Consider the following 27,254-nt stretch of genomic DNA (forward strand, 5'->3'; position numbering starts at 1 on the left):
GGCCGGCTGCAGCGAGATCCACAGAGGACGAGAGAGAGACAGACAGACAGACAGACAGACCGAGCGGGACAAGACCAAGCAGCGAAGGTGCAAAGATTTCGAGGGAATTTATCTCCGCAGGAACACCGCAATGCAAGCCGCCAGCACGCACACATCTCCGGCATCTCCCCCAGCGGCGCTCGGGTACACAATGGCAGCGCACAGGTAAGCTTTACCACTTACAATTCACCAGCTTTAACGTGGCATTTAACATGTCGTGTCAAAACTATTATTATTGTCTTATTATGCATTATTAGTATTAATCTGTGCAGTAGGGAATATTGGATGCGCTGCAGCTTTCAAAATGAATAAGGTAGCTCTGCGGAACACACGTTTGGTGTCTCAGTACTGCAGTCGGACTGAGTGCGAGTGTGTGGTTGGGGAGGTAAATGATGCTTTAATTGGAAAATAATGCATGTGAGGCCGTGCACCTTACACTTAACAAATCTGATCGAATTGTGCATTGATTTGTACGGCTATTACTGTACTCATGCTTGTGTGCAATGTAAATCGCCCTGTTTATGTATTGCCGCATGCTTAGTTTTACTTCTGCAGCTGTGTTGATGAATAATGTGCAACTACAGATAGACAGCGCAATAGTGAGCGTGTGTGTCGCGCGCTGCCCGACCCTGACCCCCTGCTCTCGTGCCCCCCACGCGCAGCTGCCCCGCCCCGTGGAGGCCCTGGCTCGTGACCGCCGAGGATGCGCAGAGAGGAGCCCGGAGAGCGCAACTGGCCTGCGTGAGTGTCTCTCTCCGTCTCCTGCAGACGTTAGCGTATATTTATAGACGTTGCGTGAAGTGCGCACCATTGCCGTACGAATGAAAGGGCTCTGTGAATGTTGCTCTTTGAAGTTTTGAGGTATAGTGTGCGTGGGAGCGCATGCGTGACTGGCCTCTCTTGCACTGCGCTCTGAACACCTCCGCCACAGACGTTGCATACGGAGAGGAAGAAGAAACAAACGTAAAAAACTAAAAAATCTGGATTTTAGAAGTAACCCAGTCCTGATGCATTACTAATTAAGACTTCAGAAATGTAGCTACAGGAGTCCAGACTAGGAGGTGAGGGAGTGAGGGTAGGGGGGTGGGTGTAGAAGGGTGTTAACAGAGTGTGCCAGACTGAAGGTGTGACAGACGACACTTTCACACAGTGTCTGGCACTCTGTCTCTGCTCTGGTATCTCTGGGGCAGGCAGGGCAAACCCCTCTGGGCCTGGGAGAGACTGGGACTCGACCTTCCCACCACCCTGCCTGACCCCCTCTCAGGCCTGCGGGGAGACACCACCCCTTCATCTTACACAGGGGTCCATGCCTGTCACAGTGCCGTTTCAGTCAATCCATATTTATTCCATACTGCCAATGCAAACGCCACAGAGCACTTTATGAAGAATGAAACGTATACATGAGGTCTATGCTTCCGTGCACACATCCATACTGACGTTCCTGTTTGTCTTCTCACCAGCCTTACGCCAGAGCTGCCCAGTCAGCTAGCGGCCTGATCACGGACAAGGAGCAGTCCTTCCAGCACCCTGTCAGGTGAGAGGCTCCCACACTTGCTCTAATCTTCACTCACTCCTAAGCTGTTAGTAATCACTGCATTGCATGATTGTAATACATTTGCATAGGCATATTAGTTTAATGGTGGGTGTGTATAAATGTGTGTGCACGTTTAGATGCAGGTCATAAGCATTTTATAAGCAAGAGACTGCTATAAAAACTTCAGGAGTCTCACCCCCAGCATCACTGCGGGTGAAAAGACCATTTTATAGCTGGATAGATTACTAAATAAATGAATGAATTAATTAATTAAACTCTTTGTAAGCCAAGACTGTGGTCTGTAGCTAACCTGACCTCCGCCCCTTCTCCCTTAGGCTGTTCTGGCCAAAGTCCAAGTCATATGACTACCTGTACAGCTGTGGGGAGGTCCTGCTCAAGACCTTCCCAGTGCAAGCCACTATCAGCTTCTATGAGGAGTCCAACAGCGAGGACGAGGACGAAGAGGAGGAGGAGGAGGAGGAGGAAGAAGACAGCAAAGTGGAGATCTGTCAAACACGGGAGCACCACCACAAAGCGGCAGCTGCCTTTCCCTGCTACAACTAACCCCCTCGGCCCTAGCCAGCCAACTGGCACACCGCTGCAGCGTCTCCTGCTCCGTTTACACCAATGCCAAGTAAAACAGGATGCAGGCACTCACACCTTCTGTATCTGGGTGGGCTGATGTTTATATCTCAGTGCTGTACACAGAAACTTGGACAATTCCATGTATTGTATATTGGTATTTATTTATTTATTGTATTTATTAATATTTGTATTCTTTAAGTGGGTGCTGCTTATTAGTATTATTAGTTAATGTTATAGGCAGTTACAACTAAACAAACATGTCTCGAAACAAGTTTATTTGTAACTTCCTATATGATTCTAATCATGAAAAATGACGCAGGAGAGACCTATAGTTTCTGTTTTTTTTCTTTTTGGAAATGCAGCCATGCCATTAATGTATGGATGCAGTTGTTAGGAGTCTATGTAACTGTTTGAGATTCAAAACAGTTACTTTCCAGCTGAGCTCAGAGGTCTGCGTCCACACAGCCCTGTTTCCTATCCAGCTGATGCGCAGAACTCTGTGAGCTGTCAAAGTCATGACTGCTGATGTCCTGCATGCTTGATGTTATGAAAGCCACAGAAGTTGGGTCCCATATTGGGATCAGTGCTTCAGTTCGACCTGCCAGTGAGACTCCAGTCATCTCAGGGATCTAAATCTGGTGTGTTTCTGTATATAGACACATATAGATTGTATTTTTGTATTACCTGTATATATAACTTATGATATAAAGAAGAATTTAAAAGTGCTATTTTTATACTTTGTTTTTTTGAGGGGGGGACTTGAACTAGTTTTGTACACATTGTTCTCAAACAAAGTTACTATAATAAATAAATAAATAAACTGGAATAAATACAAGAGTGGTCTACTAGTATCCTGTTTCATTCTGACCTGGGTGGTTTGTCTTTGCCTGTTCTTGGTCAATATATAAAGCACAGCAGAAGGGTGACAAAAGAGAAGAGGCATTTCTCTCCTCAGTCCTTCCTGCCTGTCTGTGATCTAACTTCCTGCTATTGTCTTACCCTCTGCCTGTCTCTCTCTCTTCTCTCTGTTTCACATCAGTGCCTCTCCTGGGGATCCCCTCTGCTAATAACCTGGGGGGGTCAGAAGTCAGGATCTGCCAGATCAGAGGGCACAGTGCATTCCTGTTGCTGTCAGTTTTACTGCCCATAACACGACCTCCATCACCTTTCTGACTGCCTTCAGATGCAGGCTTTGTTATATACATATTTTTGAATACGTTATAAAGTCAGGATAAAATACACACACGCATTAAGGTTGACACTTGGCAGGCACCAAGAAAAGTTGTGGGTGAATTTATTTCATTGGGGTTTTCACGCAGCTCTTCATACAGGCAGTTATGAGTATTATGAGTAGCAGTATTACACACTACACTATTTGTTTAATATCTGTTAACTCCTTCTCTGTATTGCGCCCGAGGTGCCAGGTCCTCCCCCGCAGGGTGATCCGTCACAGCCGCCCGTGGGAGCCGAGCCTGCGTGACACACAGCTGGCTCATTCCCAATATAATTCCCCTTGTTTGTCTGCTATTCGCTCTCATTGGCGCTCTGGTCGGAAATCGTGATTTTATGATTGTTAATCTAAAGCTGCTGCATGTTAATATTATTGCCTGTTTGTGGCATCTGCGGATTGCGTGCAGAGCGGGGGCGTTTGTCGTGCATGCCCCCCTCCTCTGCCCCTGACACCCACGCATTCCTCCTAAAATACCTCTGACGAGCCCAACAGCTGCACCAGAGCTGCCATGACCAGCCCAGAGAACAGCAGCCTGCCATTGTTAAAAATGACTAGAAATGGTAAATGGGCTGTGCGCTGTGTACGTCATTAGTATAGGTTCCCCGTACACCACACTACAGCATAACACAATGCAGCTCCGTCACTCCGCGCCTCCACTCGTCTCCGCTGGGGATTTCGCTGTTTATTTTCATGCCAGCGTAGACTGTGAAAACGGAGCTGGAGGACCATGTGGCTTTGGGGATTCTGGGAAATGTAGTCTTTTAGCGTAAGGTGTGGCAAGAACAAAACGGGGTTGTGGGCAGTTTGTCGGCAACCTGGTGGATCTGACACAGCCACGGCGCCGAGGAAGACGCGCAGCAGATGCACCGGTGCGACGGCCGGCTTCAGCTTCTCCCTCCGTGTTAACTGAAGACGCCATCCATCGCCAACGAACTGCAACACCCAGCGTGCTCTGTGTCCACGGGGGGCGGGGCCAGCCGTGCAGGGGAACTCTCCGAGCGTTTCGATTGGGTGAAGCCGGTGATTCCTGGGATCCCATTGGCCGGGGCGCCCGTCTCTCACAACTTGCGAGTGACTGGTGTTTGGAGATGCTTTCTCGCTGGAAATAGGAATGGAATGGATGTGATCCGCCAGTAACGGGAAGGTAGGATTGTGTTTCTGTATTGTTGTGGATTTCTTTTTTATTTATTTGTAAATGAACGACAGCCGAAGACATATGCACGTCGTATATGGCAAGGTGTGATGCTGGCTTGGGATTGGGAAATGAGCGCTCCTGGATTCTCAGAGCAGCCTTCAGAAAAACCTCAATGAAAAAAAAAACTCAAAATGACTGTTTATAAATATTTAATAATAATGTCTCCTCCCCCCCCCCACCCCACTTCTCGGCATGTTTCATTAATAATATCCAAAACCGGTGTGTATATAAAGATTCGTCCTGTTTTTTCAAGCATTTTAAAAACAAAAATATTAAAAAATAGTAGTTTGATGTATTTTACTTGTTGTTGGTTCTTTATGAGGGGGACACATCTCTGCTGGAGTTTACTCAGAGCCCACAGCCGTTTTCTGTTTCTGTCCAGTGCGGGATCAGTCAAATGTGCGTGTTGGTAGTAATTGGCAATTAAGTTACTAGCGCGGGGAAAGCGATAGACGCGACTTTGCTGTGCATTGAGATTATACCAGTTTGCGTGCGGGTCCTACACACCACCGCGACCTCTCCCACCGCGGGGTATTTCCCCAGTCAAGACGGTGACGTGTTGTATTGTTAGGTTTGATTTTTGTGTGTGATATTTATGGTGCCGATAGGAATCGCCTGGGCAGAGTCTCGATGAGGATTGCGTTCTCCATCTCTCCCCCAGCCTGCCTCATCTCCCCCAGTCTCATCTCGCCCAACCTCATCTCCCCCAGCTTCATCTCTCCCCCAGCCTGCCTCATCTTCCCCAGCCTCATCTCTCACCCAGCCTGCCTCATCTTCCCCAGCCTCATCTCTCACCCAGTCTCATCTCCCCCAGCCTCATCTCTCCCCCAGCCTGCCTCATCTTCCCCAGCCTCATCTCTCCCCCAGCCTGCCTCATCTTCCCCAGCCTCATCTCTCCCCCTGCCTGTCTCATCTTCCCCAGCCTCATCTCTCCCCCTGCCTGTCTCATCTTCCCCAGCCTCATCTCTCCCCCTGCCTGTCTCATCTTCCCCAGCCTCATCTCTCCCCCTGCCTGTCTCATCTTCCCCAGCCTCATCTCTCCCCCTGCCTGTCTCATCTTCCCCAGCCTCATCTCTCCCCCTGCCTGTCTCATCTCCCCCAGCCTCATCTCTCCGCCAGCCTGCCTCATCTTCCCCAGCCTCATCTCTCCCCCAGCCTGCCTCATCTTCCCCAGCCTCATCTCTCCCCCAGCCTGCCTCATCTTCCCCAGCCTCATCTCTCCCCCTGCCTGTCTCATCTCCCCCAGCCTCATCTCTCCGCCAGCCTGCCTCATCTTCCCCAGCCTCATCTCTCCCCCAGCCTGCCTCATCTTCCCCAGCCTCATCTCTCCCCCAGCCTGCCTCATCTTCCCCAGCCTCATCTCTCCCCCTGCCTGTCTCATCTTCCCCAGCCTCATCTCTCCCCCTGCCTGTCTCATCTCCCCCAGTCTCATCTCTCACCCAGCCTGCCTCATCTCCCCCAGTCTCATCTCCCCCAGCCTCATCTCTCCCCCAGCCTGCCTCATCTCCCCCAGCCTCTTCTCTCCCCCAGCCTGCCTCATCTCCCCCAGCCTCATCTCTCCCCCTGCCTGTCTCATCCCTCTCCTCCTCCGCCTCCTCTGTTGCCACGGTAACACCCCCCTCCCGTGAAGACGGTGTATTTATAGGCGTCATTTGTCGTTGTGCTGTGTGTGCATTCCCTTTATCGCAAGGATAAATCTCGTACCCCGAACGTGTGCTAAGGGAGTATACAGTATCTGTGTGTATGTGTGCGCATATGACGCTACAGATCCCGCTGTACAGTGTAGAGCAACGGATGGAGCCGTTTAAACCCGTCGCTGCGGGCTGACGTTGAAAACTACTAGAGGCGTTCGCGCCATATTAAGTTGTATTTTAATCTTTACGGTCAGAATAAACATCGTCGTAAATGGTAATGTTAAAGACGTTGAAGTGAATGAACACATCGCGCTACAGTGTCCGCACAGACGCAGCTCCGTGTCTCAGCAGTATTGAATAGTAGGTTAATGTCCCCTTTAGGTTTTCCTGAGTTGACGAGTGCTACACAAAGTACCTGAGCATGCTGAAGTTAGCATGCTATTTAACGGGAGACGGGACTGCTCAGTATTTCTATTTTTGTATTGTGATTGTTGATATTATTTGTATAATGTTCTTAATATTGCTGTTATTATTGCCGTGCACTGACCAGGTCTCTCCTGTCGCTGTAGGTCCATGTATTCTGTCTGGAGCTGCAGCCTGGCAGCATGACTGAAGGCAAGTGTACTGCCTGGAGGCCTGTTTCTCCTTTCTCTATGTTTCACACATACAGACACACTCACACACAACACCTCAGTCTGCCTCTCCCACAGTGAGGGAACAGAGCAACACAGACCCATAGGTAGGGAGAGATCCTAGTGAAGACCGAGAGGGGTGACTATGTGTGCTGGACTACAGGGTTTTGTGTGAGTTTAGATGCAATACAATAATATATTATGGTGCAGTACAGTGCAAAACAAGTATGCTACAATCCTATAGAGTGCCATGCCCTGCAACACAAGACTCACAAATAAGCCAGCTCATTATAAAATAAACTTTTTTTTAATGCTTGATTTAAAAGATGCATGTGTACCAGCATTCGTAATGTATATCAAGGCCCCTTCTCCTCCTCCTGTCTGCAGATCTGGAGCCCAATGACAGCAGTGCGTCACTGTCAGAGCAGAGCGTTGTTTAACTTTGATTTAAAGCAAACGGTGTGCGGGCTAATGAGCTCCCCTGATAACTGTGACAGTGCTGTGGAGAGCCTGGCATGCTGCACACACAGCCTGCTGAGATCAGGAGACCGTGTGTGAGCATCTGTCTGAGTCCTTCTCTGGGTTTCTCCCTGTCTATCTGAGTGCCTGTCAGCCTAGGTTCCTCTGGTTGTCTGTTTCTCCCTCTGCCTCGCCCCAACTCCCTCTGCTCTCCGCACCCCCCGTCTCTGAATGCCCGTGCGCCCGGGTATCTGTGTGACAGCATGTCCCTGCCCCCCCCCTCCCGCAGCGTTCCTAGAGGAGAAGGATGCTCACTCTCTCCTCAGGCGGCTGCGGCGAGCGAACGGCTTCCTGGAGGAGCTGCGACAGGGCAACATCGAGCGCGAGTGTGTCGAGGAGAGCTGCAGCTTCGAGGAGGCCAAGGAGGTGTTCGAGAACAAGGAGCGCACGGTACACTGCGTCCCACGTCTCCCACAGACAGAGACACACACACACACAAGCTGCGCCACGCCTCACTGTACATGTCCTTCTCCCACAGACGCATGCACGTCTTCTACTTCAACACATACACGCTGACCCACAGTAAAGCATGCTGTGCTGTACTATACTGATTGCACCGTACTGCACTGTTACGGCACTGTGTGGACACTGCACTACACTGTACTGCAACAGCTCCGACAGACTGCAGTGACACTGAAAATCAAACTCCCTCTCTCCCTCCCCCCTTACCTCGTTCTCTCCTTCCTTTCCTCCCTCCCTCCCTCCTCTCCCTCCTTGCCTCCTCTCCCTCCTTGCCTCAGATGGAGTTCTGGAAGAATTACATCTACACGAGCGGCAGTAACACGGAGGCACGGGAGGGCGAGCGGGCCGAGGCCGTGTACATGGTGGTGCCACTACTGGGCGTGGCGCTGCTCATCGTCATCGCGCTCTTCATCATCTGGAGGTGCCAGCTGCAGAAGGCCACGCGGCGCCGGCCCACCTACTCCCAGAACCGGTACCTTGCCAGCCGGACCTCCCGCAGCCTGCCCCGCATCCTGGTGCACAGGGACCCCCCCCACGCCGTCTCCTCCACGGATGCCAGCCCGCCTGATCCCTGCGCCCGCGGCGGAGGAGGAGGAGGAGGCGGTTGTCTGACAGTGGGGTCTGATGCCGGCTCCTGCCCCAACCCTGGCCCCCATGCCCTCCCCGGCCACAGCCTGTACGTCCAGGACTCTTCGGCCTCCATGGCCTCGCGCCTGTCCAGCGCCACGCCCCCGCCGTCCTATGAGGAGGTGACCGGACATGTGGAGAGCAGCAGCGACGAGAACACCGTCCCCTACAGCGACCCCCCTCCCAAGTATGACGAGATCGTCAAGCAGAAGTAACCCCGGACCCACCCTTCCCCACCACCTTCCCTCGTGTGCCCCCAGTACTTAATTGTCTCTCCCCTCCCTCCCTCTCTCGCTCTGCCTCTTACTCTCTCGCTCTGTGTGGAAGGAGCAGTACAGTTCCTGCAGGCTCCTGCACATAGACAGGCCAGCGCCAATTGCGGCATCTGAAGTTCTCATAACCTCGTATAGAGTGAAGCTGCACCGTTGTGTGGAGTTAAAACCATTAACCTGCGTGCAAGTATTGACACATACAAGCTTACCGTTTAAAAAATAATAATAAGATGCATATACCGGTACAGTAACTGTACCTCAATACTGAATAATGTGACATCATTGGTTTTATATATATAACCTATATATGAATATAAAATGCATGTGAGGTATACATGCTGGTGTGCTTGAGCGGTACAAGTTTGCACAGTGTGTACAGGAGCCTGCAGGACCTGGCTGTTAGATCGGGTTGCTGTGCCCCCCACCCCCCTCCCCTCCCCTTCCCACTGTAGGATCAGCGCCCCGGGAGATCGCCCTAGAAGGCCAAAGAGCTGTGGGCAGAGGGGAGCCCCACCAGGCCAAGCCCCCCTTAGAGGAAGCTTACTGTTGCAGGGAAGGCTGGCTAGATCCTTCAAGTTCATTTGCTAAATTAGTTTTAAGCAGCTTCCTGGAGGAGCCAGGGACTTACAAACCGCTGGGGCCTGCTGGAGGACAGCAATGGCTTCCCAGCTACTGTGATGGAGTGCCGGGAGGGTCCCCTTGGAGCGCGATCAGCCTTGATGCACTGGCTCATCCAGAATTGCAGTGTTGGCTTGACAGGGGGTCAGCAGGGGGCCAACAGACAAACACACACACATACTCTGACACACACACTCATACACACACAGACGCAGCTCCAGAGTGCCCAGACCACAACACAGCACCCTACCTGTATATGACACTTTCAGATCCTAAGTATTAGTAAACACACTCACACTCGCACTTCCTCTCCCTCTCTTGTGTGTGTGTGTCACCTGTTTATACTGCCAGTGTTGTTTTTACACAATATATTTCTTTATAGAAAATGCATTCCATAACAATGTATGTGTGGGGGGCAACCCTGACCAGCAACTGATGTCTCTGTGAACTTCATGCTCCATGTGGCAGGAGGTTAAAGAAAAAAAGACTACGGCTGTAACGGGACACTGAGGAGAGCATTTGTTTTAGTTGAGTGTTTCAGTAGGGGCCATGTTGGTAGGTGTCTCTGAGGTGACGACCCTGTGTTTTGCCTAAGGTGTTTATTGTACACACACGCACACGCACACACAAACACACCTTCTTACTATAGGATGTATGGCTTTTCTCTATTCTAACATTGTATGTGTCCCACTCACCCAAAATGGGTTTGCCTCCTTTTATATTTCTATATATACATACACGCACACACACACATATATATATCTGTATATAAACCACTGTTTTTTTATAATTGAGTATTGCATGGATGTATATTTTTCTATATTGCTTTTATTTTTGTTCCCTTTCTCTAGCACAAAGTAGTTAGATTTTAGCTCAGCTGTGTGTCAAGACCACATGTTGGGGCAGGAGATGATGTGAAGGTAGATGTGGGTGGGGACAACCATAAAATGCATCTGATCACTAATTGATCCTTAATTGCTCAATTGGCAGCTTGATTACTTAATTGACTCTGCTGTCTGATCATTTAAATAATCAAGGGCTAGTTGAGAGACAATGCAATGGAGTCTTGCAATGGAGAGGTCACTGCAAAAAGCAGAGGTGCCTCCATCTTGTGTGGGGAGAAAAAGGACAAATAAATGAGCTTCCAGCCAGTGACTGCAGTCAAGGGAGAGGTTTCTATACAGTTTACAAAACTTCACTGCATTGGGGATAGGAAACCCTTCTCAGCAAAGCCTTGACTTTTGACATTGTTTTTACAAAATGTAGAGGAGGGCTTCCTGCTCTATTTAAATCACTGATATTATCAGCAGTATGGCGCCTAATTGGATTGCTATTGCAACAATAATTAGTTAATGAACAAGGCAGTTAAGTACAGAGGCCTCTGACTTCAGAACTACACTGTATTCCCGGTGTTGGTCAGTGCAAGGCTGACATCAAGGGGCTAGTCAGTGGTACTGCAAGTGAAGTTTTAACTCACAGTGTACAGCAACTCTGTATGTGAAGTGCTTTAATTGCAGCTTTTCTCTCCCTATTTTTCTTTAATTTTTATATATATCACAGCGGGACCTTTCCTGCCATATATAATTTTTAAATGTTATTTTACCAAATTGAATTGTGTGTGAGGGGGTTCTGTGTGAGCTTTGTACGTGACTGTGTTTTCATTTGATTCTCATGATTGTGACTTGTAGGTGGAGGGGTGTGTGTGTATGTGTGTTGGGGTGACCAGAGAGAATTTGCTCAGCCAGCCTCTTTAAACCTCTTCAGGGAGAACCCAGTCTAATGCAGCCCAGCTCAGCCACTGCTCTGGGGTCAGGCCTTGGGTTTGGTGTCACTAGGGGGACAAGTGTTAACAGTTAATGTCAGGGCTTCTGGATTAAGTGATGTTAAAATATAAAACAGAACAGTTACTGTCACTGGGGGGGTTATGAAAAGGGCAAGGGTTCGGGTCATGGAGTATGGGCATAAGGGCAGTGTGTCCCAGTTAGGGATAATGTGGAGTATGGAGGTGTTAGTGTTACAGTTCTGCTGAGGGTCTAGGTAATGGTTAAGCCTGCTCAGGGGAGAAGCCAAGGTCACAGGTTTGGTTAGGGTCAAGGCAGGGGTTGTGCTGCTGGACCTGGAGAGATTTTCAGAGGGCAAGTGAAGGGAGTGCAGGAGACAGCTTTGGGGGGGTTGTCAAAGGGACTTGGATCCAAGTTTCCGCCCTTGTGCCAAACGTGTGCCTCCAGGGACCATGCCTCAGCTCAGACAGTGGTGCCTCGTGTGGCCCATAGTTCAAACCACAGGGGAAGGTACAGAGTCCATCGCTTCTCGCCTCTCCTCCTGTCTACACCCCTCCCCGTCACGCAGACTACCTGCTCGCCTGCGACAATTCAGAAGACTAAGTGCCAAATATCTGTCTGTGAAAACACCATGTTCTCTGTGCACATATTAAACTGTGTTTTTATACAAACAAACCTATTTTAATTTTTTGTTGATATTAAAAACCTGAATGATGTCTGGGACTGTGTGTTTGTGGGACATCAAGACTATGTATGTATGTATGTACACTGATCAGCCATAACATTATGACCACTGACAGGTGAAGTGAATAACATAATAACATAAGTGAATAATCTCGTTATCATGGCACCTGTCAGTGGGTGGGATATATTAGGCAGCAAGTGAACATTTTGTCCTCAAAGTTGATGTGTTGGAAGCAGGAAAAATGGGCAATCGTAAGGATCTGAGCGACTTTGACAAGGGACAAATTGTGATGGCTAGACGACTGGGTCAGAGCGTCTCCAAAACTGCAGCTCTTGTGGGGTGTTCCCGGTCTGCAGTGGTCAGTACCTATCAAAAGTGGTCCAAGGAAGGAAAAGCGGTGAACCGGCGACAGGGTCATGGGCAGCCAAGGCTCACTGATGCACATGGGGAGTGAAGACCAGCTACTGTAGCTCAAACTGCTGAAAAAGTGAATGCTGGTTCTGATAGAAAGCTGTCAGAACACACAGTGCATCGCAGTTTGTTGCGTATGGGGCTGCGTAGCCGCAGACCAGTCAGGGTGCCCATGCTGACCCCTGTCCACTGCTGAAAGCGCCTACAATGGGCACATGAGCATCAGAACTGGACCACGGAGCAATGGAGGAAGGTGGCCTGGTCTGATGAATCACGAGTTCAAGGTGTTGACTTGGCCTCCAAATTCCCCAGATCTCAATCCAATCGAGCATCTGTGGGATGTGCTGGACAAACAAGTCCGATCCATGGAGCCCCACCTCGCAACTTACAGGAGTTAAAGGATCTGCTGCTGACGTCTTGGTGCCAGATACCACAGCACACCTTCAGAGGTCTAGTGGAGTCCATGCCTCGACGGGTCAGGGCTGTTTTGGGGGACCTACACAATACTAGGCAGGTGGTCATAATGTTATGGCTGATCGGTGTATGTATGTGTTTGTGGGATGTTGGGACTGTGTTTGTATGTATGTATGTGTCTGTGGGACTTAGAGACTGCTTCACTTTATTTTGTATTGGTATGAATAGCATTTCAATATATTAGCTAGACAGGTGCACTTTTGATTCCTGTGCTGTATTGTCTGCATTATATCAAAAGTGCACCGGTATAAACTGAACTTCTGTTGGAGGTTCTCTATCATCCTTTTCTTTAAATTAGTATTGGTGTTTCTACCACTCTTTCTGTCGCCAAACAACTGTCTTCTCACAACAGGCGGGACTAACTTAGCCGCCAGCCAATGGGGTAGTGCGTTGGGGCTGGGGATGATGATGTAAGAGCGTAGATGACGAGTATGGGCGGGGTCATGCACCGGTGACGTCACTGCCCAGGGTCGGGCGAGAGCTTTTGCAACAGGTCGTTGAACACCAAGAAGTTTATCGAAGGGCGTGTTTTTGGTTTGTTTTCTTCTCTTCCTTTAATCTACAGCTTTCGACTAGTGCGTGGGGATTGTGTCGTATTTAGGCTACAATAGCCAAATTTCAGTCGATAGGTTTTAAACTTGGCATTGATACGTTGTGGGACAAATGTAACATGTCACTCAAAAAGCAAAACAAGTGGCATGCCCCGGCGTGTGCATTCATTTAGATTATTCATAATATTAATGTAATTGATGTATTGTATTAGTTGTCTTCCTACACATCAACATAGAGGCAGACCGATGTCGTTTCTCCTGTGGCGGTCTGCTGTGTTCACTGCAGGAGTGCTGTGCGGTAAACTGAGCAGAGCCTTGGCTGTGCTTGTGAAAGTGTGTCAGTTTTTATTGCACACACTGACAGGCCTGACAGGCCCCAGACTCGCACGCAGGTTCACTAATCTCTTCCAGTGACAGGAAAAGTACCCCCTTGATCAACTTCATACGAACCATTAAAGCACCTGGCACAGTATAAAATATATACACTTTTACTTGACCTGCGGGTTAATCCTGCAGCAGACTGGATCACAAGGACCACTGGGAAGCATCCAGCTCACTAAACTGTGGATTTGTATTTGCAATATTTTTCTGGGCATCTTGTCCAGTTTCAGATACAGTACAGAGTAAACGGAGGGTCAGGATTTAAAATATTTTCACCAGGCCAGCACAGATGCACTGACAGCTAGGCTAGTGCATGTCAGTCCTGTTCTTGAGTCTGCAGGTTTTGGTTCCTGCCAAGCTCTAAATTAATTATATTAATTGGACTCTTGAAGTATTGAGAGCTGATTCCTAATCTTCAGAGAGTGTTGTCTACAGGTGTTGGTCCCAGCTGCCATGGCGTCTCAGGTGTTTCTGGGGGAGGAGGGGTTGAGAGGTCGCTGCGGGGGTCATGACCTCGGCTTCACAGAGGTCATCAACCAGCAGATGCGTGTGCCGGAGCGGCTGAGGGTGGCTGGCGTGCCATTGGAGGAGGAGGAGGAGGAGGAGGAAGGGGCACGGGAAGACACGCCGCCTTCTTTCAGCATGCACATCCCCGATAGGATATCACTGTCAGGTGGGCAGAGGCGGTTTGGGTTATCATTCATTTTGTTCCATTTGAACTGAGCACCCCTGGAGGCAGGAGGCGGCGGCTGCAGCTGTGCTCTGGATGTTGTGCTGATTGCATGTGTGTTCCGCCCCCTGGCAGATGCCCCCGACCTGAGCCCGCGGCCCCTCTTCCTGCCCCACCCCACCATGAGGTCCGCCACGCAGCTGAACTCCGGAACCATGGGGGCACTCTCGGACACGCCGCCTACAAGTTGGGACAGGCGGTCAGCAGACCGAGCGCAGAGAGTACGTCTCTCCCTCCTCATGCACAGCCAGGAGTGAGACTTATAAGCGGACTGCAGACACACTTTTATAATCCATCTTTGCATATCCTAAAATCAAAAGCTGCAGCTGTTGCCCGTATGCTTAAAATTGGTTAATTGCAAATTAATTGGTGATGTTATTGCCCACTGCAAATGAAATGCTCATGGCCCATGGAATATGGGCATTTAAGGGGCACAGAGGAGGTGACTTGCTTTGGAGGTCCTTGTGCAGGTCTGAGGAGAGCAGGAGCTCAGACCCGATAGTCTGCGTGAATCTGTCATTGCTCTGCTCTGTATTTATCTGCATTATTAACGGGATACTCACCACTGTTGCAAATTCACCTCTTCCTTCTCTCTTCATCCAGGGCTCACTCCGCAGGTCATTCAGTGACTGTACAATCTCCAGGAGCCCCCTAGCGCCCCCCAGTGCCTCCAAACAGCGGCTCCACCTGCACCCCCTGTGAGTAGTAGCTGTAGTACTGCGCTGCCCAAATTACAATTCCCATCAGCCCCCACCAGTGACTCTTCTGCACACGCACACTTTTCTGTGCAGTTTCTGTGAATGTCGTAACCAGTCGGTCTGTGTGTTTTTCTGTCACCACCATCGCTCCCTCCCCCATAGCCGCAGGACAGGACCCCCTCAGTGCCCAGACTCCCCACCCCAAACCCCAGGACTCCCCCCCAGCCTGCTGTCCCCACAGAGCGTGCTCCGATCAGCACAGGAACTGGGGCAGCAGGCCACACAGCGCCTCCTGCAGATTTTCAGGCAGAAATACAACCTCAGGTGAACCCCTTCTCCCCTCTGCAGCCTGTCTCTGTGTGCCTGTGCAGGTGTGCAGGTCTTGGGCCCTATAATCGCATGAGGCTGAACTGATGCTGGGCTGCTGGGGCCTGTCTCTGCGGAGCTCGGGGCTGCGGGGCTGCAAAACATCTGGACTGTTCTCCTCCTGCTCCCCTACCTCCCCCTCTCCCCCTCCCTCCCCCATCAATCCTGCATGTTTGACTGATTGCATGTAAACAGATGATGAAAAAGCTCTTTTGATCTTAAGAAGCTTCACAGTGTTCTCTCAATTGCAGTGCCACTAGTCAGAAGTGTGCGGTGTAGTTATTTTCAGCCTTTGTCAATTCTGTTCCAACAGTGAAACTGAAAGGTTTTTTTCCTAATTTTCTGAAGGTACAGTTTTCCTGAACACGCTCAGACTGATGCCTCTGATGGCCCCCCTTCCACTGACCACATTAAAAGAAGGTGCAGCTCTTATATATATATTTGTTTATTATTAATTTACTCCTCCTCACTTCCCTGGTCCTGTGGTTGTGTTGTTTGTGGTGTGGGTTGTACAGAGTCTTAGCATCTCTCTCTCTCTCTCTCTGTATGAGCAGTGTTGCAGAGCAGTGGCAGAGTCCTGAGGCGGAGGAAGGGGGTGCGGTGGAGGTCATTGTGTTGAGGAGACAGGTGAGAAGTGTGTGTGTGTCGTAGTGTGTTTGGGGAAACGTGTGAGACCCAAAACCATGTCTGTGTGCTGTGTTTCTGTGTGTATTCGAGTATACTGTGTGTACACTGTGTGCAGTGTATTAGTCTGTGTGAATGTGCTGTATTGAGGTGTATGTGTGTGTTACAATGTGCTGTCTTGTACTGTTACATAGTGTGCTGGTGTTTTGTGTTGCAGGTCAGTAAGATGAGCCGGCGGCTGGCTGGGCTGGAGAGGCAGAACATTGAGCACAGACGCACGGAGCTGCTGCTCTTCTCCCTGCTGCTGTCCGCCTGCGTGGTCAATAGCTGTCTCTGGCTGCGCAGATAACACCTCCCACAGTTGTGCAGACACACCCCATCCCTGACAACGCGCACACGCAGGACCCTCAGCAGGGCGGAGGGGCCAGGACAGCACAGCCAAGAGGCCTACTGTCTCATTCCAGCCCGACTCATTAATCAATCAGGATAGGTAATTGCTTAATTGATCAGAATTAACTTTAATTTGACAGATTTCGTTTGTTTTAGTGTTTTGTTTTTCTATACTCCCTTTATAATCTAAAACGACCTGCAGGCACCAGTCACGCTGCTGTATAGCCTGCCCTGCCCTGCCCTGCCAGAGATCGCTAGTAACACACCCGTTGCGACTAGGACGCTGCAGCTCGCTGTGTTGGAGCAGAGTAACTGGCCCTCCTGCAACGGAAACACTGACTCTCTGAGAGAATGCATGTCTGTTGCAGTATCATTTGCTGTGAGGGGGTGTGTGTGTGTATGTTTTTTTTTTTAATATGTATAGTTTGTAAATATGACACATTTATTAATTTATAGATCTATATGCTGAACATGTGTGCCCTTGCATATTGTAGAACCAGACAATAATAATTATAATAGTGGTAATATGTTTACGAAGGAGCAGACTCAGTAAATGTGGTGCCTGGTATTTTTGTGGTTTGTGTATTCTTTTTGTCACGCCTGTGGGTTTGTGTGTGAGAGTGTCAGTTAGCATCGGTGAGTGTGTGAGGCAGGGCCAGTGTGTGAGGGATTGAGATCCATGGACCGTATGATGAATGTTCCAGAATTTACACCTTGATGAACGGGAGATAAAAGCTCTGCCATTCACCCCCGCAGTTCCAAAGCCTTTCAGAGCTCGGAGAAGCGCTGAATTGTGTAGCTGCATCGATCAGACATGCACTCAGACTGGGCTCTGCATACCAGGATTACAAAACAGCAACACACTAAATCTATAAAACCAGCTAGGAACAGAGGTAATCCACTAATGTTTTACAATGCTGTATTGTGTGAATTTTACAATCTGACCCGATTTTGAGAACCATGGGCAGCTCACACTTCACGTGAAGTCGTAAATATTAAACATGTTTATTAAAATCTTTGGGGCTCCAAGTAGTTTGGGATTGGAGCAGAGGGCAAGCGATTGCATCGTGGAGAGAGGAAAAAAAAAAAAAAAGATAAAATGAAAATAAGAAAAGTTGGCAATGATTAATTTTATTTAGGGATGACAGGTAGGAATTGTTGAACGGTTACATTTACATTGAGAAATGTATCGAAATCATGCACCAATATTTAATATAGCCACCAAATTCGGGTTAGCTTTTGGTACAGCCTAGTGTAAATAAGAGTCCCAGGTAAACGTAGACATTTGTTAAGGTAGGGGTTGTAGTTCTGAATTCTTTGCTTGAAGTTTTGGTGTTGGCTTGGGTTGGGGGTCAGGCTATGGTTTGGACATAAAATAGGACATAGATTTTCAGCAACCTATGTCTACCTCTCTCTCTCTTTTTAGATGTTTCTCAGTGTTTTCAGATTTGCTGTGCCACTAATCGGAGGAGTGCAGTTATTTTTTCTCTCCTCTTTCCTCCTCTCTTTCTCTGTTCCTCTGCTCCCGTCTTCTCCTCCTACTTCCAGCCTCTCTCCATTTTCTCTCCTGTCTTCCATTTTCTGTCCTCACCTCTCCACTGCCTCTCCCTCTGTCTCTCTCTGTCCCCACCAATCCCCCACTTTCTTCTCCCCTCTCTCTGTCCCTCTCTCTTTCCCACTTTACTGAAGGAGGGAGGTGGGTTTTGAATTTTCATGAGTCCTTAAGTAGCGATTATTAATTACTTCATTAGAATGGGGAGAGAGATAGAGAGGGACAGAGACCGACAGAGAAAGCGAGAGATGAAAGGGGCACAGAAGGTGGTGGAGGAGGAGTAGGGAAGGGGGGGGTGGTGTTAAAGCCTGGCACCTCATCAGAAGCCTGTTGCAAATGTTAATCAGAGTCCAGCTCGTTAATTATCAAAGAGCACTAATCCTTCCGGCCTGGGGGAAGGGGGGTGTGGGGGTCATGGCTGAGAAGTGCTTACTGAGGCACACCTGCCATCTGCAGCCATCCACACTTGTATAAACACCCAGACACCCAGTGGCACACACACTCACACACTCACACACACACACACACACACACACACACACACACACACACACACACACTCTCAATGGGATATGCCCATTAACTCTGAGAACACACCCACTCCCTAGCCAGTTGGACACTATTCTGTCTGTCTAGTTGTACAGCCAATCAGGAACGCCCTCCCAAATCAGGACACACCCACTCATCACATGTGTCTTTGAAAAGGTCAATATACTTTTGACCAAGAAAATACGAATACAAACATTAATATAAACTTGTACCCCCCACACCTCCTCCCTCGGTCTCGGCTTCCTAACCTCCTGACCACCCACGCCCTGTCATCCTCTCGCTCTCTCTCCTCTCTCCTGGGTGGTGTGCCATTGCCTGTTGTTTTGCTCTCCGTGTTGCTCCTCTGGGGAGACGCTCTTTCTCTCGGGGAGAAAGAGGTGGGGAGACTCAACAACATCTCTTTCTGTCTTTCCATTTCTCCCTTCCTGTTTCCCAGTCCACCACTCTCCCTGTATATATTCCATCGCAGACCCTCTTCCTAGCTCCACAGCATGGACTGGGACAGCGGACCAGGCAGGAAGCTCATGAAATAAAACAAAAAATACAAATACAAACAGCAGTCCAGAGTGTGGGGGGGCTGCCCTGCCTCCTCTGCCTCCAACCTAAGAGCCTCTCAATGCCGGGGTGCCTGGCTTTCCTTGGGCTGAACGAACTGAGCAACACCTGACTGTTCTTGTCACACAGGGCTGTTCAATAGTCTTATTGTAAATACAGCAACATTGGCACTACAGCACTGCCCCCCCCCCGTGTCTGCAGTGTCTAGTGCTGCTGCTCCTTGCTTTTATATTGCCAGATTTCCCAGTGTGTTTATTTTTTACTTTATTTTTTTTGGGTTAATGCTACTTGAGGTTTTCCCTGATGGGGGGAGTCTGTCGTGCTCTGTCAGAGACTCGACAGCATGTGACAAATTAACCCACTCTCTAGACAGACAAATATGCTAATTAATTAATTAATTAGACAGGGTTGAAACACTGAAAACCACTGAAACAATGTGAACAGAGTCTTCTGCCTGCAACTGCTGGCTTCAGTGCATATGGGCACTTGTCTTTAGCTGTTCCGTTTGCGTTTCTGTAAACCTTGGGGGCCACAGTGTCTTCTGTGTCACGTTCCAGCCGAGCTCTTTTATGACTTAACTGAACTAATTATGTTGCTTAGTTGGGCCAGTTTAACCCTTTCCCTAATTTTTAAGGGGGTATAGTGATCCTAAGAGACCTGCCTCACTCCAGGACCAGATGCAGGTGTCCCCTGCTTTATACTGCATGGGCCCTGTTGTCCCCTGAATGTGCAGCACTTTGAGATGGCATTCTCCATGAAAACAAGTCACTACATAAGTAATGTATTCTGTCACTCCCTGGATTTCGACCTGCCATCCTTGCTGCCACACATCACTGCCACCGACCAGTGAGAAAACCACACTACAGCACAGTACACTGTACTACAGTTCACTGCAGCAGAGCACAGTACACTGCACTACACTACTCTACACTACAACACAGTACCCTACATTACATTGCGCTGCCTTGCACTGCACTACATTACACTACCAAGTCTATTGGTTTGACACTAGAAGTGCTTTAAGTTACTGTCAGCACAGCTGGAAGAGAAGGAGAGAGAACAGAGCCATACAGCAATACACAATATCCAAAATAGAGAGAGAGAGAGAGCTCATTCATTAACATATTCACTGAACAATCTGGATAAGCCTCTGCTCTCCAGCGTCTTTGTGTGTGTGTGTGCATGCATGTGTGTGAGTATGGGAGTCTCTATTCAATGCTTTTGGAGGAGTGGGCACAGGGGGATGTAGAGAGGGAGAGAGAGAGAGGGAGGGGAGGTACATATTCTTCACTACAGCTGTAATCTACAGCAAGAGATGGAGAGAGATGGACAGAACACAGTCCTGATATAAAGAGAGTCAGGGAAGGAGGCCGCAGAGAGAGAGAAAGAGGAGGAGGACTTGTACTAACCTGGTCAAGCAGACTGCAGACACACAAGGACAAGGGACGGAGAGACAGACTGTTAGACTTAGCTGTGTTACACCGCCGTGCCTTGTGAGGCAGGGCTGTGCGACAGGTCTGTGCCTGGGGAGGGAGGAGGCGAGGAGGAAAGAGAGAAAGTGTGACAGAGACAGAGCTGTACTACGGGGAGGGTGGGAGGGAGCGAGGGAGGGAAGAAAGGGAGAAGGAGAGGAAGAAGAGAGAGACAGAGAGAACTGGACTACCAGGCTATGCCAAGAGACGCAGAGAGAGAGAAAGTGAGAGAGAGAGAGAGGGAGAGCAATAAAGAGACTGAGTGGGCAGAATAGGAGAGAGAGAGATACACAGAGATACAAACACAGTAAACCAGGCTGGAGGTGCTGTGTGTGTCCTTCCCTGCAGGGGCTCTGGCCAGCATGGTGTCTGTGGGGAGCAGTGGGCACAGAACTGACTGAGCAACGCCGGAAGCTGCCAATCAGACCAGGTGAGTGTTGGCTCTCCTTCGCCTTCATACCGAGCAGCTAGTTAGTCACTGAGTAACTCCAGCAGTTAGATAGTTAATTCAAAGGCTAATAGTCAGTCAGTCAGTCAGTCATACTTCTTGTTGAGAGTTGCAGTTGTGCACCCCAAGTGGCTGGGATTGCTCAGTCAAGCGATCACTTTTTATTTAGTATACAAGTACCCTTCGCACGCAATTGCCCCAGAGAGAGTGCTTTCGGTGAATAGTCATGACAGTACAAAAACTACTACTAATAATAATAATAGAGAAGAAGAGAGGAGCCACCTTCCTCTCAGCGCACACCCTGCCCTCGCCCGTGCAGGGTGGACTAGTATAGTGGAGCCTGTGCAGACTGCTGGCAGCGCAAGGAGATGGGAGCACCGTAGCGTGCAGGTTTGTATTCTTCTGACCAAGCAGAGGGGCAGACAAGGGCCTGACAGGGAAACTCCACATGTCTGGGCAAGTGCATCCAACGAGCCAGATAGCGAGCGCTGTGATCCACAGCTGCAACCCACGGTGCTTTGTAGCTCAAGGAGCCTGGCGTGACTCATGCTGCGGGCTGCGCAGTGGGACAGTCACTGTCTCTGGTGCTGCCATGTGGCCCAACAAATGTGAGGTGATATATATGAAATATTTGCTGTTGTTGTCCTCTGTTTGTCTTGTAAATGGCCCAGCTGTAGTCTGATTGTTTGGTCTGAATGGAAATGCCTGGTGGTGCGAGGTAACGCGTGTCATTCCGAGGCTCTCCCTAACAAGCAGGTAATTAGTGAGAAACAGTCACTCAGACTCTAAGTGCCTCATTAGACTCCTATGCAGTCCCCACCCCCCAGCGCGCTTCGGGACAGTACTTACAGGCCGTAACAGTAGTCACGCCAACAGCATCATCAACCCAGACAGCACTCCCTCCATCACAGCAGCACACACACACACATACACGCACTCAGCACACCTGCAGAATCTCAGCAGGGCTATAGTAGTGTGGGTTTGGGATACAGATCTGTGACAGTTATGGTTGGGTTTTCGGGACACAGATGTGGTAACAGTACGTCCGGGGAGTAGCGTCTGGGTCAGGATGAAGAGATAGTGTAGGATTAGTGTTACAGTAACAGACCGAGGGCAGAGTTGGGCTGTAGAGGTGTGTGGTTACCGAAGGGGAGAATGCGAGTGCGTTTCTGTCACTCTCTCCCTCCCTCCCTCCCTCTGTCAGAATGGGAGGAGAAGCCATTGTTGGCGTCCCTGATGTTGCTATGGCTGCCAAGGCTGTATCCCTGGCAACGTGAGCGTCTCCTCAGAGAGGGTCTCCCCCCCCCCCTCTAAATCTCCCCCTGGTACAGCCCCCCCATCCCCCCTCCTCCCGTGTGGAGCAGCTTACAGCGGTACGGTACAGTAAATATTGTGACGGGTGGCTTTGCCTTAATGATGCTCTCTCCCCAAGCGTCACGACTCCCAGCTGCAGTTTAATAGGATCTAGCAAGAACAATGACAACAGAGATTAAACACAATCACGACAGACATACACGATAAAAAAAAGAAATGTGTATGTATATATTATTTTTATATTTCTTAGAAGACTAAATTAGCATATTAAAAAACGCTGCATTTCTGATTTGCAGAGCTGGTCTGTGTTTAGGTGTGTGTGCGTTGCAGGGAGGCAGAATTTTACTTGATGCTCCAGGGACCTCCGAGGGAATGGAGCGTTTGGCGTTGACGCACGCCAGAGAGCAATCGTGGGAGAGTAATCGGACAGCTTGTGTGAAATGCGCCAGAGGACAGGGAATCAGAGCTTCAGTGTCTCCCTGTCCCCAACTCAATCGACCCTCTTCTGCCTCTCTGCCTCTCTTTCTCACGCCCTCCCTCCCTTCTCTCTCTCCCCGATCTCTCACTCTTCTTCTACCCTCCAGCTCTCCCACCATTCTCCCCCCTCCCAGATCCCCCTGCTCCCTCTCTGTCCAGGACTGTCAGAGCACAGTGTCACGATGACGGGCCAGGGGGCAGTGGAGAGCTCAGACCTATCGGTCCACCGGCTGTCAGTCAAGACTTGCCTAGAGGACGAGCTGGACCCAGCTGACAGCACGCTGAGCCGGTAAGGGGGTTGGGGGCCGCAGCAGGGGCGTGGTTGGGAGGGTGGTTTTGTGGATAGGGGAGAGGGTGGGATGGGGCTCGGGGGGAGAAGGTAGGGGCTTAGGGGAAGAGGAAACAAGGAAGGGAGGGGAGGGTCAGAAATGTTAGAAAGGTGGCAGGGAGGAGTTGGGGGACAGGGGAGTGAGAGGTGTGGGGAGTTCCAGAGTGGATAGATCAAATCAGTCTGTCTGCCTCTTCTTTTGGTTCGGTCTGTCTCAGGGTCGGGCTCTGCCGCTCTGTGTGACTCTGTGTCTCGGTGTCTTTGTGTGTCTGCAGGGCCCAGTCAGTGTGCGATGACACCTCCTCTGAGCTTCAGAGGGTCGCAGGCCTCGACCCACAGGGGCTGAACTCCCAGAACTCCTTCCGGGGTCAAGGGGCCATGTCCCGGTGAGTCAAGACAGAGTGAGTGTGTCAGTGTCAGTGTGAGAGTGTGTAGCAGCGTCAGTGTGTGTGACAGTGTCAGTGTGAGAGTGTGTGACAGTGTCAGTGTCTATAACAGCAGCTGTGTGGGAGTGTGATTGTGAGTGGTGCCCCCTGCAGGCTGGTGCGGCTGGTGGTGACTCTGAGGGAGTGGGCCCACAAGAGTCTGCTGGAGGAGGAGGAGCGGCCAGACTCCTTCCTGGAGCGCTTCAGGGGGCCGGAGCTGCGCCCCCCACCAAGTCAGGACGGCAACACTCAGCCAGCCCAGAACAGCACAGACGACCCAGGAAGCAAAGCCAAGTATGCCCCTCCTGACTAATCGACTGTATATCTGTCTGTCTGTCTGTCTGTCTGCCTACAACCTTGTCACTGTGCATCTGCTACCCAGATTCTCTGACTGTGTGCCCCTGCATCACCCCATCTGTCTGAACTTCTGCCATCTTGCCCGTCTCTCTGTACATCTGTCCTTGTTGTTTGAACAGCTTTCTAGGTGCCTGTCTGTCTGCCTGATATTCTCTGTCTGTGTGCCTATGGGGAACCCTGGGTGTGTACGTGTCACCATGGTGCAGTGTTTTCAGAAGTGTCTGGCGTGTGACCTGACTCCCTCCTCACAGGAAGAAATTGGAAGTGTTCGTGGTCAACCCCGCTGACAACCTCTACTACCGCTGGCTGTTCATCATGGCCACCGCTGTGCTGTACAACTGGTGCCTCCTGGTGGCCAGGTAGGGAGCTGGAGTGCAGTGTGAGGGCGCCCCTCTGCCTGCACTCTTTCACAGGGAGCTAAGTTTTGGGGATTTTTTATAAACTGGCAGTGACCTGTAGCTATGGGTGAGGCAGGCTTCAGAGAGAATGGACTAAACCATTCCCAGCAGATGAGGGGGTGTTCATGTTAAAAATGTGGTAAAATCATGGTAACGTACAGTGTACAGTGGTAAAATCGTGGTGAATGATAAAGTGTAGTGTGCTGTAGTATGGTAGAAGTATAGTACACACACAAACACATACACAAAGACCATATGTGCTGAAGACAAGGAAAGTGTCATAATGGTAGAAAAAATTATATGGGCTGTATGTGTGCTATGTGTGCAGGGCCTGCTTCGATAATCTGCAGACCTCGTGCTTCATCCTCTGGCTGGTCCTGGACTATGTGTCTGACTCCTTCTACATCCTGGACACCTGCGTCCGCCTGCGCACCGGTGAGTGCTCACACCCACGAGCCTAACCTGAGTCGAGCTGATGGCTTTTCATCTCCCTGCGCTTCTCTTCCTGTCACCAGGTCCCATCATCCCTGTCTGCCTCACCTTGCTCCTATAACACTCCAGTCTTGTTCTTCTCTCCCTCTCCTTCTCCTCTCCCTTCACTCCCTCTCTCACTCCTCTCCCTTCTCTTCCCTCCTTTCTCTTCTCTCTCCCCCACCACCCTGCTCCTCTCACACCCCATCTTTTTTGTTTCCCCCCCCCACAGGGTTCCTGGAGCAAGGCCTGTTGGTGAAGGACCTGTCCAAGCTGAGCTCAGTGTATGTCCACACCCTGCAGTTCAAGCTGGACGTACTGTCCATCCTGCCCACTGACCTGGCCTACCTAGCCACGGGCATCCACACCCCTGAGCTGCGCTTCAACCGGCTACTCCGCTTCCCCCGCATGTTCGAGTTCTTTGACCGCACCGAGACGCGCACCAACTACCCCAACATTTTCCGCATCTGCAACCTGGTGCTTTACATCCTGGTCATCATCCACTGGAACGCCTGCATCTACTACGCAATCTCCAAGTCGCTGGGCTTCGGCTCCGACACCTGGGTGTACCCCAACGTCTCGGACACCGAGAGTGACTCGTTGTCCCAGAGCTACGTGTACTGCCTGTACTGGTCCACCCTCACCCTCACCACCATCGGGGAAATGCCGCCGCCCGCGCGGGATGAGGAGTACCTGTTCGTGGTGTTCGACTTCCTAGTCGGCGTGCTGATCTTTGCCACCATTGTGGGAAACGTGGGCTCCATGATCTCCAATATGAACGCCACGCGGGCCGAGTTCCAGGCCCGCATCGATGCCATCAAGCACTACATGCAGTTCCGCCACGTCAGCAAAGATCTGGAGGCGCGGGTCATCAAGTGGTTTGACTACCTGTGGACCAACAAGAAGGCCGTGGACGAGCAGGAGGTGCTGAAGAACCTGCCCGACAAGCTGAGGGCCGAAATCGCCATCAACGTGCACCTGGAGACGCTCAAGAAGGTGCGCATCTTCCAGGACTGCGAAGCCGGGCTGCTGGTGGAGTTGGTGCTGAAGCTACGGCCCCAGGTGTTCAGCCCTGGGGACTATATATGCCGCAAGGGCGACATCGGCAAGGAGATGTACATCATCAAGGAGGGCCGGTTGGCCGTGGTGGCGGACGATGGTGTGACGCAGTATGCCCTGCTGACCGCTGGCAGCTGCTTCGGTGAGATCAGCATCCTCAACATCAAGGGCAGCAAGATGGGCAACCGGCGCACGGCCAACATCCGCAGCATCGGCTACTCGGACCTGTTCTGCCTGTCCAAGGACGCGCTGATGGAGGCCGTGACGGAATACCCCGACGCCAAGAAGGTGCTGGAGGAGCGTGGGCGTGAGATCCTGCTGAAGGAGGGGCTGCTAGACGAGGACGCCGGGGCCGGGGGCGGGCTGGGTGGGGAGGAGGACATGGCAGAGAAGATGGAGCGGCTGGAGCAGGCGCTGGATGGGCTGCAGACACGGTTTGCGCGGCTGCTCAGTGAGTACAGCAGCGCGCAGCAGCAGCTCAAGCAGCGCCTCACCGTGCTGGAGCGCCGGCTGCGTCGCCCCGGCAGCCCCCCGGACAGTCACCGCGATGCTAGCGCCCAGGAGAGCGACACACAGTCCCGTGTCTGACCCCTCGCTGCCCCAATGACCAGACACACTCACACACACTCATACGCACGCTCTCACACACACGCACTCATAGACACTCTCTCTCTCTCATTCACTCTCACACACACAGCCTTTTCATGATGATGCAACGTCTGCAGCGATGAACAGTAATCCTCAGGAGTCCACATAGGCTATGGCAGCCTGAGGAGCCCACAGCCCTGGGGGCACAGAGAGGACGAGAGAGAGGCCACTGAGGGGCTGGGTAACTCCCTGTCTGGGCTGACAACACCAAACTGACTGAACCGTACCATACTGGATTGGTCTGTACCTCAGTCCACTAAACTGTACTGTACAGGACTGGGACAGAACTAGACTAGCTTTCTGAGGCCTGTGGTTCAGAGACTGAGGGCCTGGACAGTGAAATCCAATGCTGTTCTTATTCATGCCATGCTCATTTACAGAGAGATTTATATTCAGCTTTTTAAATATATATTATAATTAGTCATTTTCAATTAAGAAAAAAAACAAAAAACAGAAATCTGGAGCGGCTCGTTTATTTCATCTCAGGGTAGAAGCTGTGTTTGGGTCACCCTGTCTGAGGACGTTCTGCAATCGCTATCCTGTGCAGCTGGGTTGTACTGAATTATAAATGCATGATGATAATAACGATCACGATAATATGAATGCCTTAAACATTTCTGTAGTGTAAAGGAGGGAGAAAAAAAATATTCTTACAATATTTTTTTACAGAATTACACCCAAACAATGTACGATGTGTGTACTGTTAATGTGAACACTTGTTTTATTTGAATTTTTTTAATGTTTGGAAACAAACAAAATCAA

The 27,254-nt window shown here is 50.3% G+C and overlaps 5 protein-coding genes across 7 annotated transcripts; all 5 read left to right on the forward strand.

The window, feature by feature from the left end:
• The first annotated feature begins 130 nt into the window (after positions 1-130).
• Positions 131-2,962, forward strand: ripply1 (ripply transcriptional repressor 1). The gene is made up of 4 exons (XM_066714636.1): positions 131-204; positions 702-780; positions 1,500-1,573; positions 1,909-2,962. The coding sequence occupies exons 1-4, from the start codon at positions 131-133 to the stop codon at positions 2,135-2,137; spliced, it is 456 nt and encodes a 151-aa protein (XP_066570733.1). The 3' UTR covers positions 2,138-2,962.
• Positions 2,963-3,912: 950 nt separating this feature from the next.
• prrg3 (proline rich and Gla domain 3) lies at positions 3,913-11,845 on the forward strand. The gene is made up of 4 exons (XM_066715281.1): positions 3,913-4,533; positions 6,788-6,833; positions 7,599-7,759; positions 8,110-11,845. Exons 2-4 carry the CDS (start codon positions 6,824-6,826, stop codon positions 8,671-8,673), a joined length of 735 nt encoding a protein of 244 aa, XP_066571378.1. The 5' UTR covers positions 3,913-4,533; positions 6,788-6,823; the 3' UTR covers positions 8,674-11,845.
• Positions 5,215-6,212, forward strand: LOC136759674 (uncharacterized). Its single transcript, XM_066714637.1, has 2 exons — positions 5,215-5,329; positions 5,416-6,212. The coding sequence occupies exons 1-2, from the start codon at positions 5,215-5,217 to the stop codon at positions 6,210-6,212; spliced, it is 912 nt and encodes a 303-aa protein (XP_066570734.1).
• Positions 11,846-13,124: 1,279 nt separating the features above from the next.
• On the forward strand, positions 13,125-17,007 carry LOC136760046 (transmembrane gamma-carboxyglutamic acid protein 3). 3 transcript variants are annotated; one of them, XR_010820144.1, is made up of 9 exons: positions 13,125-13,233; positions 14,067-14,304; positions 14,437-14,582; positions 14,965-15,059; positions 15,222-15,383; positions 15,774-15,845; positions 15,980-16,052; positions 16,267-16,539; positions 16,642-17,007. XR_010820144.1 is itself a non-coding variant. In XM_066715282.1 (8 exons), the coding sequence occupies exons 2-8, from the start codon at positions 14,085-14,087 to the stop codon at positions 16,396-16,398; spliced, it is 900 nt and encodes a 299-aa protein (XP_066571379.1). In that variant the 5' UTR covers positions 13,125-13,233; positions 14,067-14,084; the 3' UTR covers positions 16,399-17,007. The 3 variants fall into 3 exon arrangements, 2 of the variants coding, with proteins under 2 accessions (XP_066571379.1, XP_066571380.1); XM_066715282.1 differs by having other exon boundaries at positions 16,267-17,007; XM_066715283.1 differs by lacking the exon at positions 15,222-15,383 and having other exon boundaries at positions 13,126-13,233; positions 16,267-17,007.
• A 5,744-nt stretch (positions 17,008-22,751) lies between these two features.
• LOC136760047 (cyclic nucleotide-gated channel alpha-2-like) lies at positions 22,752-27,207 on the forward strand. Its single transcript, XM_066715284.1, has 6 exons — positions 22,752-23,095; positions 23,410-23,520; positions 23,674-23,853; positions 24,168-24,275; positions 24,643-24,749; positions 25,018-27,207. Exons 1-6 carry the CDS (start codon positions 22,770-22,772, stop codon positions 26,430-26,432), a joined length of 2,247 nt encoding a protein of 748 aa, XP_066571381.1. The 5' UTR covers positions 22,752-22,769; the 3' UTR covers positions 26,433-27,207.
• The last annotated feature ends 47 nt before the right edge of the window (positions 27,208-27,254 follow it).

The sequence above is a fragment of the Amia ocellicauda genome, chromosome 10, assembly GCF_036373705.1.
Source record: "Amia ocellicauda isolate fAmiCal2 chromosome 10, fAmiCal2.hap1, whole genome shotgun sequence".
Lineage (NCBI taxonomy): Eukaryota > Metazoa > Chordata > Actinopteri > Amiiformes > Amiidae > Amia > Amia ocellicauda.